The following is a 15871-nucleotide window of genomic DNA, read 5'->3' on the forward strand; positions in this document are numbered from 1 at the left end:
ATGGGAAAATGTCTCCTTAGAGGCAGCACTTCCAGCGGCTTCATTCTTTAGTGGCTTTTGGTGGTTGGATGGGCAAATGTTTGCAGAATCTATGTGACTTTCTCAGGCAAGGACAGATAGTTGGCGTTTTTTTAAAGGTTGTGGTAATCCTTATTGTCTGGGGGGAAATGTGAAATATGATCTGAGCGAAGAAAAGAATTTCCTCAGAAAGCATTGAGTGTTTTTTTGTGTGACACTGAACACCAGGAGAGCTTTATTTTTAAGGCCATTCTTTCTTTTTTATTGTGTTGTTTTGATCCGCCATGCATTAATTGCATTGTTTTTCTGCCACCGTGAGTGTAGCCCAGAGCAGTGCATTTAATCACTAGTGCTAAAAGCGAATGAAGCATGCGCTCAAGACACGGCCACAAGCGATTGCTCTCCACTCAGTTACCGGCCGGATCAGTGTGCGAAATCACGAATGAAAAGAAAGTGACTCCTCAAAATTAGCGCCGCCGAAACTCGATCCATCGTCCTTGAGCGGAAAGGAGAGCCTGGCTTCTTAAGCATTGATTTTTCCTGCCAAAGAAAAGTGTAATAACAAATGAGAAGGGGGAGGGGGAAGAAAACGGGGAGCCGTGAGCTGGAGGGTGTCTGCGGTAGATGAGGGAGTAGATTCTGCAGCCGACGCTGACAGTCACTTCCAATTCCGTTATGCAAATAAACGTCTCCCCTTCCACCCAGCCGTGGTGCTAAATGAGACCTGCCTTTGAATATCCATTTCCTCGTCTGCCACTGTTTATTTTTGATCGCCGGGGTTGTTTGCTCGATCACATTCGCGTAAACACGTGCGTGTGTATGATCAGGCGCTGAGATGCGTTCAGACTTCTCTCTCATGTAACAAACGTGCCATTGATCCACCTGTGTGTCCTGAATCTGCAGAGACATGTTTACTTGGACTCTTTCGTCTGGTTTACAGCGTTTGGCCAGATAATTCGTCAGTATAGCAGGTTGTTTGTGTTTGTCGCTGAATCTCAAGATGTTAAATAGTTGTCGGAAACACTGCTTGTTAGGACAGGACGTCTCTCGTGAACTTCTTGAAATGAAGTCATTGGCTGAAAATGTGTGTGTGTAAATATAAGACATTTTTAAAATAGAATTGTATTTGTTTAATGTCATTTCCATTTAAAATGCAATGCATGAATAGCGTTAAAGGCCCAGCTGGAAGCTCTGTGTGAAACTGTGAAATTGTCGGTTTGTATTGCCCATCCTCACGGTTTTCTGTAAATGCTTTGAGTCAGAAAACCCACTGATGCTTTCGTCCCTTGATAAATATTTCAATGGGTCTGATTAGAAATTTTTGTAGCATGCGTTTTGGAGATTTCTGCCATGGTGTGACAGGCACGCACGCGTTTGTTTGACTTGAGGAGAAAGGTGGAGTCTGTTTTTCTTTCCGTACTGTCTGAGATTTAGTGAACGGTGATATGGCAGGTGGTAGATTCCACTCCCTGGCGGCTGAGTGAATTTAACCAAGTGTTGGATTGCGTTCTCTCCATCCCTCGCCTACATGTAAACACAATCTCCCCCTGTCTGACTGAGCTTCCGCCGGCTTGTATTCCCCCCTGTCCTCCCGCTGATACCTTCCACAGTTAATATAAAAATGACCCCACAGACTTTCCAATTATATTTCTTACTTAAAGTAAAACATGTTGTCAAGCAGCTTTGCACAGCTGCTATACAGGAACCCACCTATCTTGACTGCAGCAAGTTTATAGCAGGGAGCTAGCCATTTTGCTTCTTGATAACGGCACTTCTTTTGAAGAATTTTAGACTTTTATTTGTAAATGACCCCAATCAAAATGTACCTTTTGTTCTTATTACTGTGTCGTTCCCTGGATGATTGTTCCACGACTGTTTGTGATGGTTGTTCTTGAGGCCCTTATTTGTCTTGAGCAGGTAAACTCCCAGACGTTCTTCAGATAAATCCTCCAGGTCCTGCATATTCTTTAGTTTTCCAGCATATTTTGCATATTTGAACCCTCTCCAGTGGTGACTGTATGATTTTGTTATGCATCTTTTCACCCGAGGACAAACTGAAGGACTCAAACTCAACTATTTTGAGTTGAACCTCAACTAAAAGGTTCAAACATTCACTGATGCACCAGAAAGAAAACATTTTTCTTTTTCTTTTAATACCCCCCCCCCCCCCCCCCGGGAAAAAAAACAGTCAGACAGTAAATTATTTTGATAATAATCATTTTAAATAAAAATTCCTCCAACAAACAAATACGAACATCTTTACCCTACCAATGGCAAATAGAATGAGTGCATTTGAAAACGATAGGTTTTTTTTGTGTTTGTATTTTATTTTTGTTGATGCTAGTGACGCACAAATGAGTCACTTCAGTTGTAAGCATGTTGTTTTTGCTTGTTGTTTTAAGGTCAGTTAGTGTTTGGCCCCTGGTTAACTCCACTGCATGTTGTGTTCTCTGGCAATATAAGGTCACAACACCCGTGTGCTTTTCTTCATAACAGTCCTGCTATAAAAGCCCATAAAGGGCTGTGTCTCAAAGGGCTGAATGTACGGCCCCTGCTAATAAGAAGCATAAATCTCAAGGCGAGCTACAGTTGGCTTCGGCAAACTACATTTAAACGCAGTTTTATCGACACTCAGACAGGACCTGCCCCTTCCATGCCTGTCATAAAACAGGCATTAGCGTGGCATTTACTCATTGTGCCGGGTGCACAGCGCGTATGAGCTACTGACCAAGCTGAGGACGGCCAGTCAAAAGGCCACTTGTTCAGTCAATTATTAGTAATGGTGTTTAATGGCAAAGTAGCTCGACCACCTAGGGTGTACCGAGGGGCTTTTAATGGCACCATCCCCCAGGGCCTGGTGAGAATTTGCACAATTTGCCATCCTGCACCATGTGCCGCTGCGTCCTTCCAGTCGCCACAGTCGGCTAATTAATTCCCCACCACATCAGAGCGCTGTAAGGCCACTTGTTTCGCATCGATCGGCGTGCAGCTAGCCTGGGGTCCCGGCACCCCCATGGCCCCTCAGTCTCGGGCGCAGGCACAAGAGCTAACAAGTAAAGGTCAGGGCCATTTTAAATGCGGCACTGTCGCATATGCAAGCGCCATTAGCCTCGTAGACTCTCTGGAACCTTCTGCCACCCCTCTAAGAGGCCTTGAAATGCCCTTTCCTCTCCCCTGCTGCGTTACTAGATAGGAAGAACTCTAAGAAGAGCTTTCTGTTCTTTTCCATGAATCTAGTCGCCCCTTTTTACCTCATTTCGCTCAGCGAATATAAAAGCAGGACTGTTATCTGTGGGGGCCGCCCGGCCCCCTTACACACAGAAGAGACAGCTATTATCCCTCAGGCTTTTCTTTCACAGAAGGAGCAGAGAGCGGACCTACGATTCAGCACAGACTGGGTGTGGGACCACGCTCACCTTTGTGCCGTGTCTGTATATTGTGTGCCCTCAAGAGCTTCTTATCCCACAATCTGATGGCCGCTGGCAGGCTGAATCTATTCTTGAATACACATCCCCTTATTGAAAGGCTGAATGGGTCAGGGTGGTTTGAAGGCAGCAAAGCAGGACTAGAAGTGTGAAGTTGTGCATGAGGTCATCGAGTATAACTGAAGGGCTTTTGCGAATATAAATATTGAGGGGAAAATTGGAACCCTATCAACACAATATTAGAAAGGTGGTCAATGTTATACCTGATATGTGTGCGCGTATATATTTCAGTGATGGTCTCGGACTTCATGTGCCAAAAGACTGTAAGAGAAAGATGGAGGGAGGCTGCTGGAGAGAGAGCGACTTAAGGCTGGTTATGAGGAGAGACAGTTACATATGAGCCTGAGTCGAGGGCTGTCTCCTCCCATCATGCCTTAGTGCTGCTGTAGTCAAGGGTCTATCCTCTTTCTGGACAAAACTAAATGCTCCGGCTACAGGCCTATAAACTAACGTCCATCAGCAGGGACAGCTTAATTACTGAGCCAACAGACATCACTGTGATTGTGAAAGGCAGGCATGATGGTTTATATTCCCACATTTTAGTAGTTTCTCAGAAAAATAGTGACATTTACATCACCATTTTCATTAGATACTATGACGTATTAATTAAAAATCAACAATTTGGTGGCCAATGACCTTTTATATGAATAAACTGTTCATAATCAATAATCTTTTAATAAAAAATCATAATAATCTTTTAATTAAAAAAAGGGTTTTATTTTTATTTATATTTAATTAATAATTAATTTATTAATTAATGCATTTACTAAGTGGGAAAGCATTCCTCATTATTAACTGTATTGTAGTCTATTTATTTCTTTAACATTTTTGGGATTTATTTTATTTATTTTTTTGAAAATACTGTCTGTATTGTATTATGATTGATTGAACAAAAACATTTCAGGTCAAAATTAAATATCAAGATGTATATCAAATGTATATCAGATGTATATTAAAGAGATTTTGTTTACCTTTATCAGCAGTTATTGTAAATGTATTAATTTTTATATTAGAATGTGTACATTTTTGTTTGCATATAATGCTAAATCATACAGAAGAAAGTTACTTTCAGATAACCTCATGCTTCTGGTGGTCTTCTATGAAACTTTGTTCCTCTGAACATAAGGCACAGTTTTTAGAGGAACATAAATATGCAGTGAGGGATAGCGGAGGATAACAGATTTCCCTCAGCCTGTATGAGAGCACCAGTCAGTGTGATCTTTATTGGAAGTGATTGAGGGTGATGAGGAACTCTAAAGCTCGCAGCTCTATTGTTCTCTATGGGGCTGAGTGACTGATGGCTCCTTTTGTGAAGGGAAGGTGTTTTTCCAACTGCCTGTACTTTAGGGCTAATCTTAGGGACCTCTGTGAGAAATAGCGGAACGTGCGTGGGTACGTCAGGCATGACATGCACCTTTTTTGCATTTATTAATATTTGTGCTTGTCTGTAATGCGAAAGGAGCAGAAACGAGCAGGTTCAGACGTGCTGATGTGGGATGTCAGTGTGTGTATGTGTTTGAGGGCTATGGCTGGATGCACTCTGAAGTGTGTCCTTGCAGACAGGGTTTTCCTCAAGGATGAGCAGGCCTCTGTCAGGGTCAGACAGGATGGTACCCTTGGGTCTGTGGAGGGATATCATTCCTCACAGAACATGGCCATGAGCAGCTTTCAGATCTGTGTGCGTGTGTAAATGCTTTTAAGCTCCAGTAGTTATCTATTTAAGTAGAAGTGCATAACATATTAATAATATCTGTTGTCAAATACCACAGACATTGTCGATCCACCTAGGATCCTTGATACCCATTTAGACAGCAAAGCAAAAATTAATATGCATAGTCCTTTATTTCCTTGCTGAAACTGTTTAAACCAACATAAAATCGTTTGCTGGTCTTAACTGGTTTAAGCTAGTCTAGTTGTTTCCTATCTTTGCCAACCCAGCAAGTGGCTAAAGCGCTCTAAAACTAGCTAACCAAGCCGGGAGACCTAGCAAACCAGCTTAGGCTTGTTGAAACTGCTCTTTCAGCTACTGATATTAGTATAAAGTAGTAAGTTATACTTTTTTTATTCTGTTGATATTTGTGAAGGGGTTTTAACAAAGCAAATCCAATTTTTGTCAAAGTGACGTACCCTTTTTCAAGTCATTATTCAAGTAAGCAATTTTAAAATAGTATTCATATTAATAAATATAATTGGTCTGGTATTGTTTCATGTCTTTATTATTCGGGTTGAATTTCAAACAAAGCACTGAACTTTTGACATTACTAAGTTTTTCTTCTCTGTTCTCTTACAGGTAGAAGATGCTATGCTTATGTTTGATAAAACTACAAATAGACATAGAGGTAAGTGCCCATTTGTTTTATTCATGTGTGTGTGTGTGTGTGTGTGTGTGTGTGTGTGTGTGTGTGTGTGTGTGTGTGTGTGTGTGTGTGTGTGTGTGTGTGTGTGTGTGAGTGTGTGTGTGTCTGTGTCTGTGTCTGTGCTTTTGCATATGTGTGTTGTTATGAATGTCCTTCAGTCGGACTGTGCCGTTATTCGTGCAGTTTACAGTTGCACTCTGAAGACATTGAAGCGTGATTTTTCTGTATGAGTACAGGAGCCCCTTTACTGCGTGTTACATTATAGCATTATATCTTCAAGGACGTTTCATTTGAGCCCTGAAGGTCAAGGCTAATATGGTCCAATAAAAGAGCAGCGATTTCCACTGTAGCCAATCCATCGACTCTATTTGATTAGTCCGACATTTACCATTGGATGCGCAGAGTGGAGTGTTTCTCGGTCATGTTCGCTGACGCCTGCAGGCTTGTGAGAAATACCTTCACACTTATGATATACTGGACTTAAGGTTATTGCTCACTTGAGCAAGGTTTCTGTTACTTTATTTGTGAGACTTTTTTCTGAGAAAGATTGAGCTTAGTGGAATGTTACAGGTAATTGGGGTGACTTTTTTTGTCTTTTCCTATAAGTGTGATTGTGTGAACAAATAATGTGTTTGATTGAGTAAAGTAGATGGGAAATGTGGAGATAAGAGGTTAAAAGAAGAAAATTAGGAAACGGGGTCAGAGAGAGGAAAAGTGAAGACGAAAAGAAAAAAATTATGACAGAAGAAGAGAAAAGAGAAGACAAAAGGGAAATTAGCATGGTGAGAAGAAACGAGACAAGAAAATGAGACGACGAAAGTAGAAATGAGGAAGATGAGGAGAAGGTAAGAAAAATGATCAGGAAAGAAGAAGAGAAGCTAGGAGCTTGAAGGAGAAATTAGGGGAGGAGATGAGAGAAATGTTGAGAGGGAATGAGAAATGAGGTGAAGAAGAGATAGATATGGAGACAGAATGAGAAATGAGGTTAGAAGAAGAAATAAAGACAGAAGGGAAATGGAAAGCTTAAAGAAGAACTTGAGAAGAGAGGAGAGAAATCTGGAGAGGGAAGGAGAAATAAGGTGTGAAGAAATGAGAAATGGGAGGAGAGAAGAGAATTAGGGAGCGTGAAGAAGAAATAAGGGGAGGAAAGGAAAGAAATGGGGAAAGGGAATGAGAAATGAGGTGAAAAAGGATAAATGAGAGAGAAAGGGAAACAAAAGGAGAAATGAGCTGAGGAGAACAATAATGAGAGGAGGAGAGGTGGTCTTTGGTCAGAGTGTTGTGTCGGCTTTATCCAGCTCTTATCCCAGTCTTACTGTGCGGCTTTAGCAGCGATGCCTCTCATGAGGACATTATAAAGGTGAGCGCAGCTTTAACTGACAGTCAGAGAGAGAGAGAACGAGAAAAAGAGAAAGAGGGCGCAGACACACAGAGAGACATGCAGAGAAATAGCTAGCAGCTTCATGCTACAGTGTTCACAGGTATAGCATCCTCCTCTGTAGCGGCCTGAAAGCCACGAGAGATTCTTAGCCTTGAGTGTCCTTTATGTGGGCTGAATGAAGAGGCCGAGGAGCAGTGCTGTGTCTTTTATGCTGCATAAGTGGCTTTCAGTGCTCACAGATGGGCAGGTTTTGGAAATGAAGTGGACGGTATTAATCTTTCAACCTGAGATTTGCCTTTTAATCCATATCGGTCATATTTTAAAGGTGAGTGTGTGCGTGTCTGTTTTTGTAAGGCGTGCGTCGCCTTTCGTTTTTCTCTCTCACTCACTCACACTCCCCCCCCCCCCCCCCCCCCCCCAGAGGACTCCCTGTCCTCCTGGGCGTCGCAACGCTCTCGACTGCGGATCATCGTCAGAACAGCCTTACAAGTCACAGTGATCAATCTTCCTTTTTGTACGATTAGCAGCTAAGCTTTTTTTTTTTTAACTACTTCACAACCTCGAGTCAGAAACAGTTCACAGGTGATTGCAAATCGTCCGTTTCACCGAGCATTTCTAAATGTCAAGTTGGCCTCCAATCCGAAAAAGACGTGTTTTCTTTTTTTTACACAGAGATCCAGAGCATCTCACAAATACACTCGCTGAACTTTGATCCACACTTTCTTCTGTTTCTCTGTTTCTCCCGTCCCCGATGCCCCCACCCGGGTGCTCGTACATACTCTTGTAAATACTCCCATAGGGCATAGTGTCCGTATCTATAGGAACGAAGGGGGCAGAGGGTTTTCGAGGAGCCTTGGCTCTCTGGAGAGCCCAAACTGTGTTTGAGAGAACAGGCAGGTTGGCGTGAAGGTGGAGAGCTTCGGCCCCTAGTGGGAAAGAAACACTATTATTCTCAAACCCTTGCGGATGTAGCAAAGAGCAGCAAGGTCGGAAATGAGACTAGCTGCCATTAAACCCGCGGCTGGTAAACACGAAATGCCAAACAATGGCGTCAACAACCAGCCATTTCCATTAAAGATCCTGCAAAGGGATTCCTCACAATAGCGCAGCAACAATAGCCACTTGCAGATGTGTTTAGCTTTTGTTTACTTGGCGTCCGGAATATGTGCGATTGTCTTTTTGTTTATCCGTGTCCTCCTCGTTAATTTTTTTTTCTTTCCAATGCTATCTTCAGCTAAACGAGGTGCCGTGGGGTCACCGCTTTTAATAGCCTCACAGCAATTACTTTACGTGGCTGCAGCTTCCACCGAAATGAAGTGGTCAACTAGACGGTAATGGGAAGGCAGAGAGAGGCATTTAAAATAGTTTTTGAAGATTAATGTTTAAATTAATGTTTTTTTTTCTTTCTTCTGAAAGAAACCTTTATTTGAAAAGATAAAAGGGCAAAAAGAAATGCGGTAAGTGGTCAGTGCTGTGGCCTGGTTGTTTGCATACATGATCCAGCCGCATTCAGTGTGTTTTAATGGGTAAAACCAATATATCAAGATCAGTCACTAGACCACTCGGACCACTAGAAAAATAAATTCCAGAAAGAACCTTGAACTCTCGGTTGATTAACCCAATCCTTGCTTACTCGAGGCATTTTGGTTCCAAAAATTTATCTGTGAGTAAATTCAGACAACCCAGAGTATGTTCTCTGTTAACACACAACACATTCTCAACAGAGCGACGAATCGATTAATTCATCATTGAAACCATCGTGCCATTCTACTTTCTCTTCTTCTTTAGTTTAATGGGGATTTACATAACCTACTTAGTGCACATTTTCACCTATTTTGTGGTTGTGCAATCATTTTTTCAACCTTTTAATTTTATAAGTAATCTTTATTCACTGAAAATAAGGATTATATCGTTTGTTTGAGGCTAATTAATTGAATGCAGATGCATGTGTGAGATGACAATTAAATAAATAATAACTATATTTGAATTGAATTAACATTTAAACATTACCTTCTTATAATAGTACTTTGGAATTAATATATAATATTTTATGTTATATAACTGTAACTATATAACAAATGTAGTTATATAAATATAACTATATTATATAACACGCATCTGAATACCTCTTAAGCAAACTAATCCTGGAACATGAGTGAGTTGCTATGGCTATTTGCATACCCTCAAAGTTACCTCTGTTTTTGGAGGTTATCCGCTTGCTTACTCTTAAACATACCCAGATATGTCGCATAACCTGCTTTCTGGAATACCTCCCCATAATGTTTTTTTTCTTTTCTTTCTACGACACTTAAACGTCTTAATTGAACTAAAACCTTATCTTGACCAATCTATCCCTGTCTGTGAAGCTGGACCATAATGTTTTTTTTTCTTCTTCTAAATTTAGCATTTTTATATTTACTAATTCGATATTTTTAGTTCCATTCAATTTAATAACAATTTTATGGACAAATCTAATTGAAAATTGTACATTTGTGGTGTTAGCTTTTTGGGTTTAGGATTTGAATATTTTTTAAAATATGTATGTATGTATGTATGTATGTAGCGTGAAGCGAAGCTTGTTAATAGATTAAACATTCGCCGTATCCAGTCGGCAAAACTCCCAACACATCATTGCCTTTGTTCTTTTCTCAGAGAAGAGCTTAACTCCAAGTCTTCAAGAGTCGCAGTCAAGGCTGATTCGAAAGGCCGCCATTTGCCAGCTTCTGTGTTTACTAGAAGCACGCAAGAGAACTCTTCCGTCATTATGTTAAGCCCCGCCCACCGACTCTATACACAATGTGATTGACCTGACCAGAGTTTTGTTTTTACAGCTCTAGATTTCTAGGCTAGTTGGAAACTGAAGATGTGCTGTCTAAAAAAAGACTCACAGGTTATAAAAAAAAAAGAATTATGCGGAACAACTGTTTCAAATATTGATAATAAATCAGCTTATTAGATGTTGATTCTATTTATGAATTAATTTATATACTTGTATGTTTTGTGAAGCAATTCTGTTGTGACCATTCATTCTTTTTCCTCTTCTTCTACTTCTTCTTCTTAATTGATTAATTATTATTAATCAATGAATTAATTGGTGGACCTGGTAGATGTATTATTATATCACATGAGCTCATGTGGGACACTAGAGTCGTCTCAATACCCCCATGGTTCCCTGTTCTCTTTCTATTTTGACTATCGATCAATAAATGGAAAACTACCCCCTTTAAATACGCCTAAAAACAATTGCAACATGGAGAGATGGAGTTAGAGGAAAGGACCAATGTGTTAAACACAAAATAAAAAGACAATCATATCACTTCCTGTTCCCTCCACTGCAGCACAAAACAATCTCACACTCTGATGTATTACTGTCATCATCTCGGCTGTATGCCTGTAACTGTCTGCGCAAGAGAGAGAGACAGAGACAGAGATGCTAGTGGATGTCAGAGGACGGAAGTACAGACAGACAGTCTCTAATCCTCCGCAGTCTGTCTGTCTTCACACCCCCCTGCAAGACTATTCAACACTGTCCTTCAGCTCAGAGGTGACAAACACGCGGCAGCTAAAAGACGCTCTCTATTTATCCCCCTCTCTGCTCTCCTTCTCCCGTGAAAAGGGCGTTAGCCGTGCCAGAATGGGAGGACAACAGCCAAGGTCTTGCATTCAAAGAGAGAGAGAGTGAGAATGATTGTGGTGGAGATCGAACTCTATGGTGGTAGAAATGCCAATAAAGCCTGCCCTTTTTTTTTGCTGTGTCTGGAAAGGCTTTTGGCCCCATATATACACTCACACTCCATCAGGGCATATTTTAGTCTCCTCATCTTTTATCTCTTCTCTTTCTGCCTGTCTGTCTCACTCTCTCTTTTTCTTCTCTCGCTGAACAAGTCTCAAGTGAATATGCTACATCTGTGCTTCACAAAATGAGAAACAAAGTCTGTGCTGCGCTAGCCTGCCGGAGCCTGATTTTACACACCTTAGCACAATTCTGCTCTGATAATCTCAGCGCTGAACATTCATCAGTCTGACTGTAGAGACAATCCCTTTGTCATCCAGAAAGCCCCCCTAAATACTGGGCATGTCTATTATGGTCATTTCGACCACCTGGAGAGCTCGATGGATAAATCAGATGAGTGGGTTGGACACCGATAGTCAGTGTACACATGCCTCAGATGAACTTGGGCCATTGCGATTCCATTGTCTATATGCTGTTTCCGTGTAATTGTTTATGTGGAACACAAAATGAGCTTGCTTGCTTCATTTTATTTCCCTTTTTTTATTTTTTTATTTTTCCATACAAGTTTGCTGTGACCACAGATGTCCAAAATGCTTTAAAAAGTACACAAAAAAATCATAAACATAATCCACATGTGCTGTTTTCAGAGGGCCTGTCTGAAAACCCATGCTTGCAGTCTTTGTGCTTGTCCACTTGTCTACTTGCATGACATATTTCCTGTATTTGGCCCAAGTGTTCGATATAGTGTGGGTTTAGTGTGCGTTGATGGCACTAAGCTTTGCCATTTTTAAGACCTGGGACAGTCTTGTGCACTTACTTCCTGTTGTTTGCACACACTCTCAAGTGGCCATGACAGTACGTATTTGGACAGGTCCAGAGTCTACTGAAGTCTTCCATCAAGTGTTTTATTGTGTTGTGATACAGTGATATATATCTGATTTAACATCAGTGATGCGCGGGTCAATTTATAAACAACCCGCATCCAACTGGCGTTTTCAACTAACTCGCTAATTCAACTTGGACCGCAAAAAAGAAAAAAGAAAATATTGCACCCAACCCGCTTCCTGACCCGCATTTTTAAAAGCAGTAAATGCTTATATATATATAAATATAAATATAAATATAAATATATATATATATATATATATATATATATATATATATATATATATATATATATATATATATATATTAGTGATGGAACAATATCAATACATTAGTATTTATCAAAACATAATGGTCCCGTTCTTCGCGTGTTTTCGAAGCTTTGATTATGTCTACAGTATGCAATATAACATGAGTTCAGTTTTTCCGTGTAAAAAAACAGTATTTTTCACACAATTGTCTTATCTGTACAGTGCTGTTTCCTCTGTCCTAAAAACGGCCTGATGATTTCCTTGTTCTATGAAGTCCCTCCTTCAGAAACACGTAACGAGTTCTGATTGGGCCAGTTCTTCCCGTGTTGTGATTGGACAGCAGCTTAGTGCACTTTGCCCGGAAAGGTCCCGCCTCTTACCATAACGGGGAGATGCAAGCGCTGAATGAGCGCATGTGGGAGAGCAACAAGACCACGCCCCCTTTTTGCGTGTACTTGTGGGCGGCGGATTAGTCAACAAACGGTTCTAGTGACGTCATTCCTGCAGGAAGTGCAGGGGTGTAGTCCAAACCGGCTGTTCGCTGTAGGCTTTGAAAGGGAACTTCTGTTTAATAAAATATCTCGCTTGGCATTAAACTTTGAGCTTTATAATTTTACAGGTATTATTTATGCTCTAACAGCAACATTACACACTAACTAAAGTTTGAAAGATGGAATCGCGAAGAACGGGACCTTTAACCACGGTTTTTCAGTTCGTTTTTTTTTTTTTTTTTTTTTTTTGTATTCTATTCTTATGGGACAGGAACAGAAAAGGGTTAAGGAGAAAATAGAAAATGTTTTATTGCAATACTCTTTCTTTATTTCACTTACAAGACTTGAAAACCCTTACTTAAACTTCAAACTTTACTTAAAAAACCCTTATACACAGTTCCAGTGTTTTGTTTTATATATATATATATATATATATATATATATATATATATATATATATATATATATATATATATATGTATGTATGTAATATGCAATATTTAATAATAGTATCAAACAAACAATGTGCACTTTTATGGTGTTTTTGCTGCATTGAAAGTCTGCAGTGTCCAAGTTATTATTACCTTCCAAGATGTCTCCATTAATAACTATGTAGTTACAGATTGCATGTTTTTATGATTGATTGTAGCTGTCACTTCCAAGTACTCAAATGGTTGCGCCGATCCCTGCGCTCTCCCCAAGCACAAAGAGCATGTGAACAATTGTTCAAATTTTGTGAATTTGTATGCCGGGTGGCATTCCCAGACCTGACAGAATAAAAGAGTTTTAAAGGGACAAAATGAATAAAAGTGGAAGCTCTTCAGTTGTGGATGGCTTTTTCTGGCGTGGAATATTGCTGGCGTGGCATTTCGAGGGAGGTTCATTACTGTTGTTGCCAGCTAACGATGCCCCTCATTGTCATTTAATAGGCTGTGCAAACAGATGTGTCCCTCCAAAATCAAATGTTTGTCTTTCTACATAGCTGACCGAAGCACTGTGTGTTGTATCATTGTTTGTTCGTGTGCATAAGAGAGAGTTTGCGCAAGTGATCATGGCAGTTTTCTGTCTTGTGTGCTTGCGTGCGTTAAGAGATAATGTTATGCTGGCGTATCTGTGTTTTTGCATGTGTAAGTACCCAAAAAAGACCCAATCCGACATCTTTCACATCCCACCAAATGGATTTCTGCTTTTGTTAATATTTCATCCTCAGATAATAATAAATTATATGATGAAATCTGCTGAAAGAGTGGTGTGTTCCGCAGATTAGAAGACAGAGTGTGGTTTTACAAGATCAATATGAAATGATAAAAACTTCACGATCAAGGTTAAGTCAAATCACTCTCAGAGTGAAGTGCAGCATTTTTTGCCTTTTCCCTTTGATCTGTGTTCCCAGTGGAAATACAGCTTGGTTGATTTTTACGTCTCGTTCCGAAACACACCCAACATGTCATTCCCGAGCGCACTCAAGAGTGTGTGTTTAGTCAGATGAACCCATGCCACTTTTCATCTGCAACTTTGAAGCAGGTTTTGATAGCTTAATGATCTGCTAACATTTCTCACTTTTAATAAATAGGCATAAAACACACATTTATGCAGAACTCCCGCTCAGGCTCATGTGCTGAGTTGTTTGCCTGTCTGAAATACAACAGTTGAGGTTGTTGAAGCAGTCGAGTGAGAGTTGAAAATGATGAATGATATTAGTTTTGTGCGGTGTATATACAATATGCTGGTTGAAATATTGTATTAGAAGAATGAACAGTTATAATGTCAGTTGATTCATGCAATTAAAATATGTGACCAAAATCATTTTAAATTGTACCTTAGTTCAATTTTTAGTTCAAGTTAGTAGGTGGAGAAAAATGTTTGTGTGTGTGTGTATATATATGTGTGTATATATATGTGTGTGTATATATATATATATATATATATATATATATATATATATATATATATATATATATATATATATATATATATATATATATATATATATATATATATATATATATATATATATATATATATATATATATATATATATATATATATATATATAAGAATGCTTGACAGTCTATAATTGGATCATGATTGCAGTGATTATTATGTTAGCATGTTGTATGTTTGGCAACAGTTCCTCTAACCCTGATTGATGGAGTGTGTAGCTTTTTTATTTCTTAAACATCCATGCAGGAAGACACATCATGGCCATATTCCAGGATAACTATGTCAAAATTCATCAGCTTTAAATTGTGAAAGAATGGTTTGGAAAAATCATGAAGAAAGAGCATAAAGAATCATATTCACACATAAATTGGCACCTCTGAGTCCAGACCTTAAATTCATTGAAAGTCTTTGAGATGTGTTGGAGGAGACTTTACAGAGTGCTGGACTACAATATATCGTATGCACTTCTTGATGGAAATAACATCACAACATTTACTTCCATCAAGAGCTGCATCATCTTTTCTTTGGTCAAGATCATATATAACATAAAAATAAAAAAAATGAACCTTTGAAATATATTTATAATTATTATCACCATTTTTAATATTATTTAAAAAACGAATACTAGCCTAAAAAACTCTTAGATATATAAGCAGTGAACAAAAAATCAAAGAAAAACTACAGTGGAACAGGCACAAATGAAACTGACCTTAACAAAAAATGTTAAGCACTAGATATACTAAATGTATAAAGTAATCAAATGTTTAAATAAATGCATAGTCTCTACTGTGTAAATTAAATATCATTTACAGCATTGTTCTGATTAGTTACAAAAGTGATTTAGTCAAGAGCAGTTGTTGAATGTTGTTGTTTGATTTAGCATTAATAACGACAGCGGGTAAATTTGGATGCTGTCACTTTAAGAACGACTGCACAGATCCAATATACCTGTGCGTTTTCTCCTTCAACTGTTTATGTTCACTTAAGACATAAATGACTGTTTACTTGCAAATACATGGTCAAATTGGCCCCATTTAAACTGCATGGTTCAAGTGACCCAATTTTTCCACTCATGAGGCAGTGGCGCAGATCGGATATGACGTGAACGTGTAAGCAGGAAAAAAGACACATGAATTCCGATATCCTCAGATCGTATTCAGGCCTCACTCATATGTGGTAATAAATCCAATCGGATGAATGCATTTGCGTTTATGAATTGGATGCAAGCATTTGCGTCTGCCATGTAAGCGACCAAATCGGATATTTCCCAGTAAATGAGTCGTACGCCATTGAAAAAGGGACTGAGGCAAATGACAACTCAAGTGG

At 39.4% G+C, this 15871-nt stretch overlaps 1 protein-coding gene across 14 annotated transcripts in view; it reads left to right on the forward strand.

Annotated features, from left to right (window-relative positions):
* Positions 1–15871, forward strand: part of msi2b (musashi RNA-binding protein 2b) — a 281199-nt gene that overhangs the window by 152147 nt on the left and 113181 nt on the right. For all 14 annotated transcript variants that reach the window (XR_010906732.1, XR_010906733.1, XR_010906734.1 and 11 more), the window contains exon 7: positions 5794–5842. Coding sequence is in view for 8 of the 14 variants with exons in the window: in XM_067450482.1 (XP_067306583.1) it covers positions 5794–5842 (49 nt within the window). In the remaining 6 variants the exon portion in view is untranslated. The remainder of the gene's footprint in view (positions 1–5793; positions 5843–15871) is intronic.

This window comes from Pseudorasbora parva, chromosome 8 (assembly GCF_024679245.1).
Source record: "Pseudorasbora parva isolate DD20220531a chromosome 8, ASM2467924v1, whole genome shotgun sequence".
Classification (NCBI taxonomy): domain Eukaryota; kingdom Metazoa; phylum Chordata; class Actinopteri; order Cypriniformes; family Gobionidae; genus Pseudorasbora; species Pseudorasbora parva.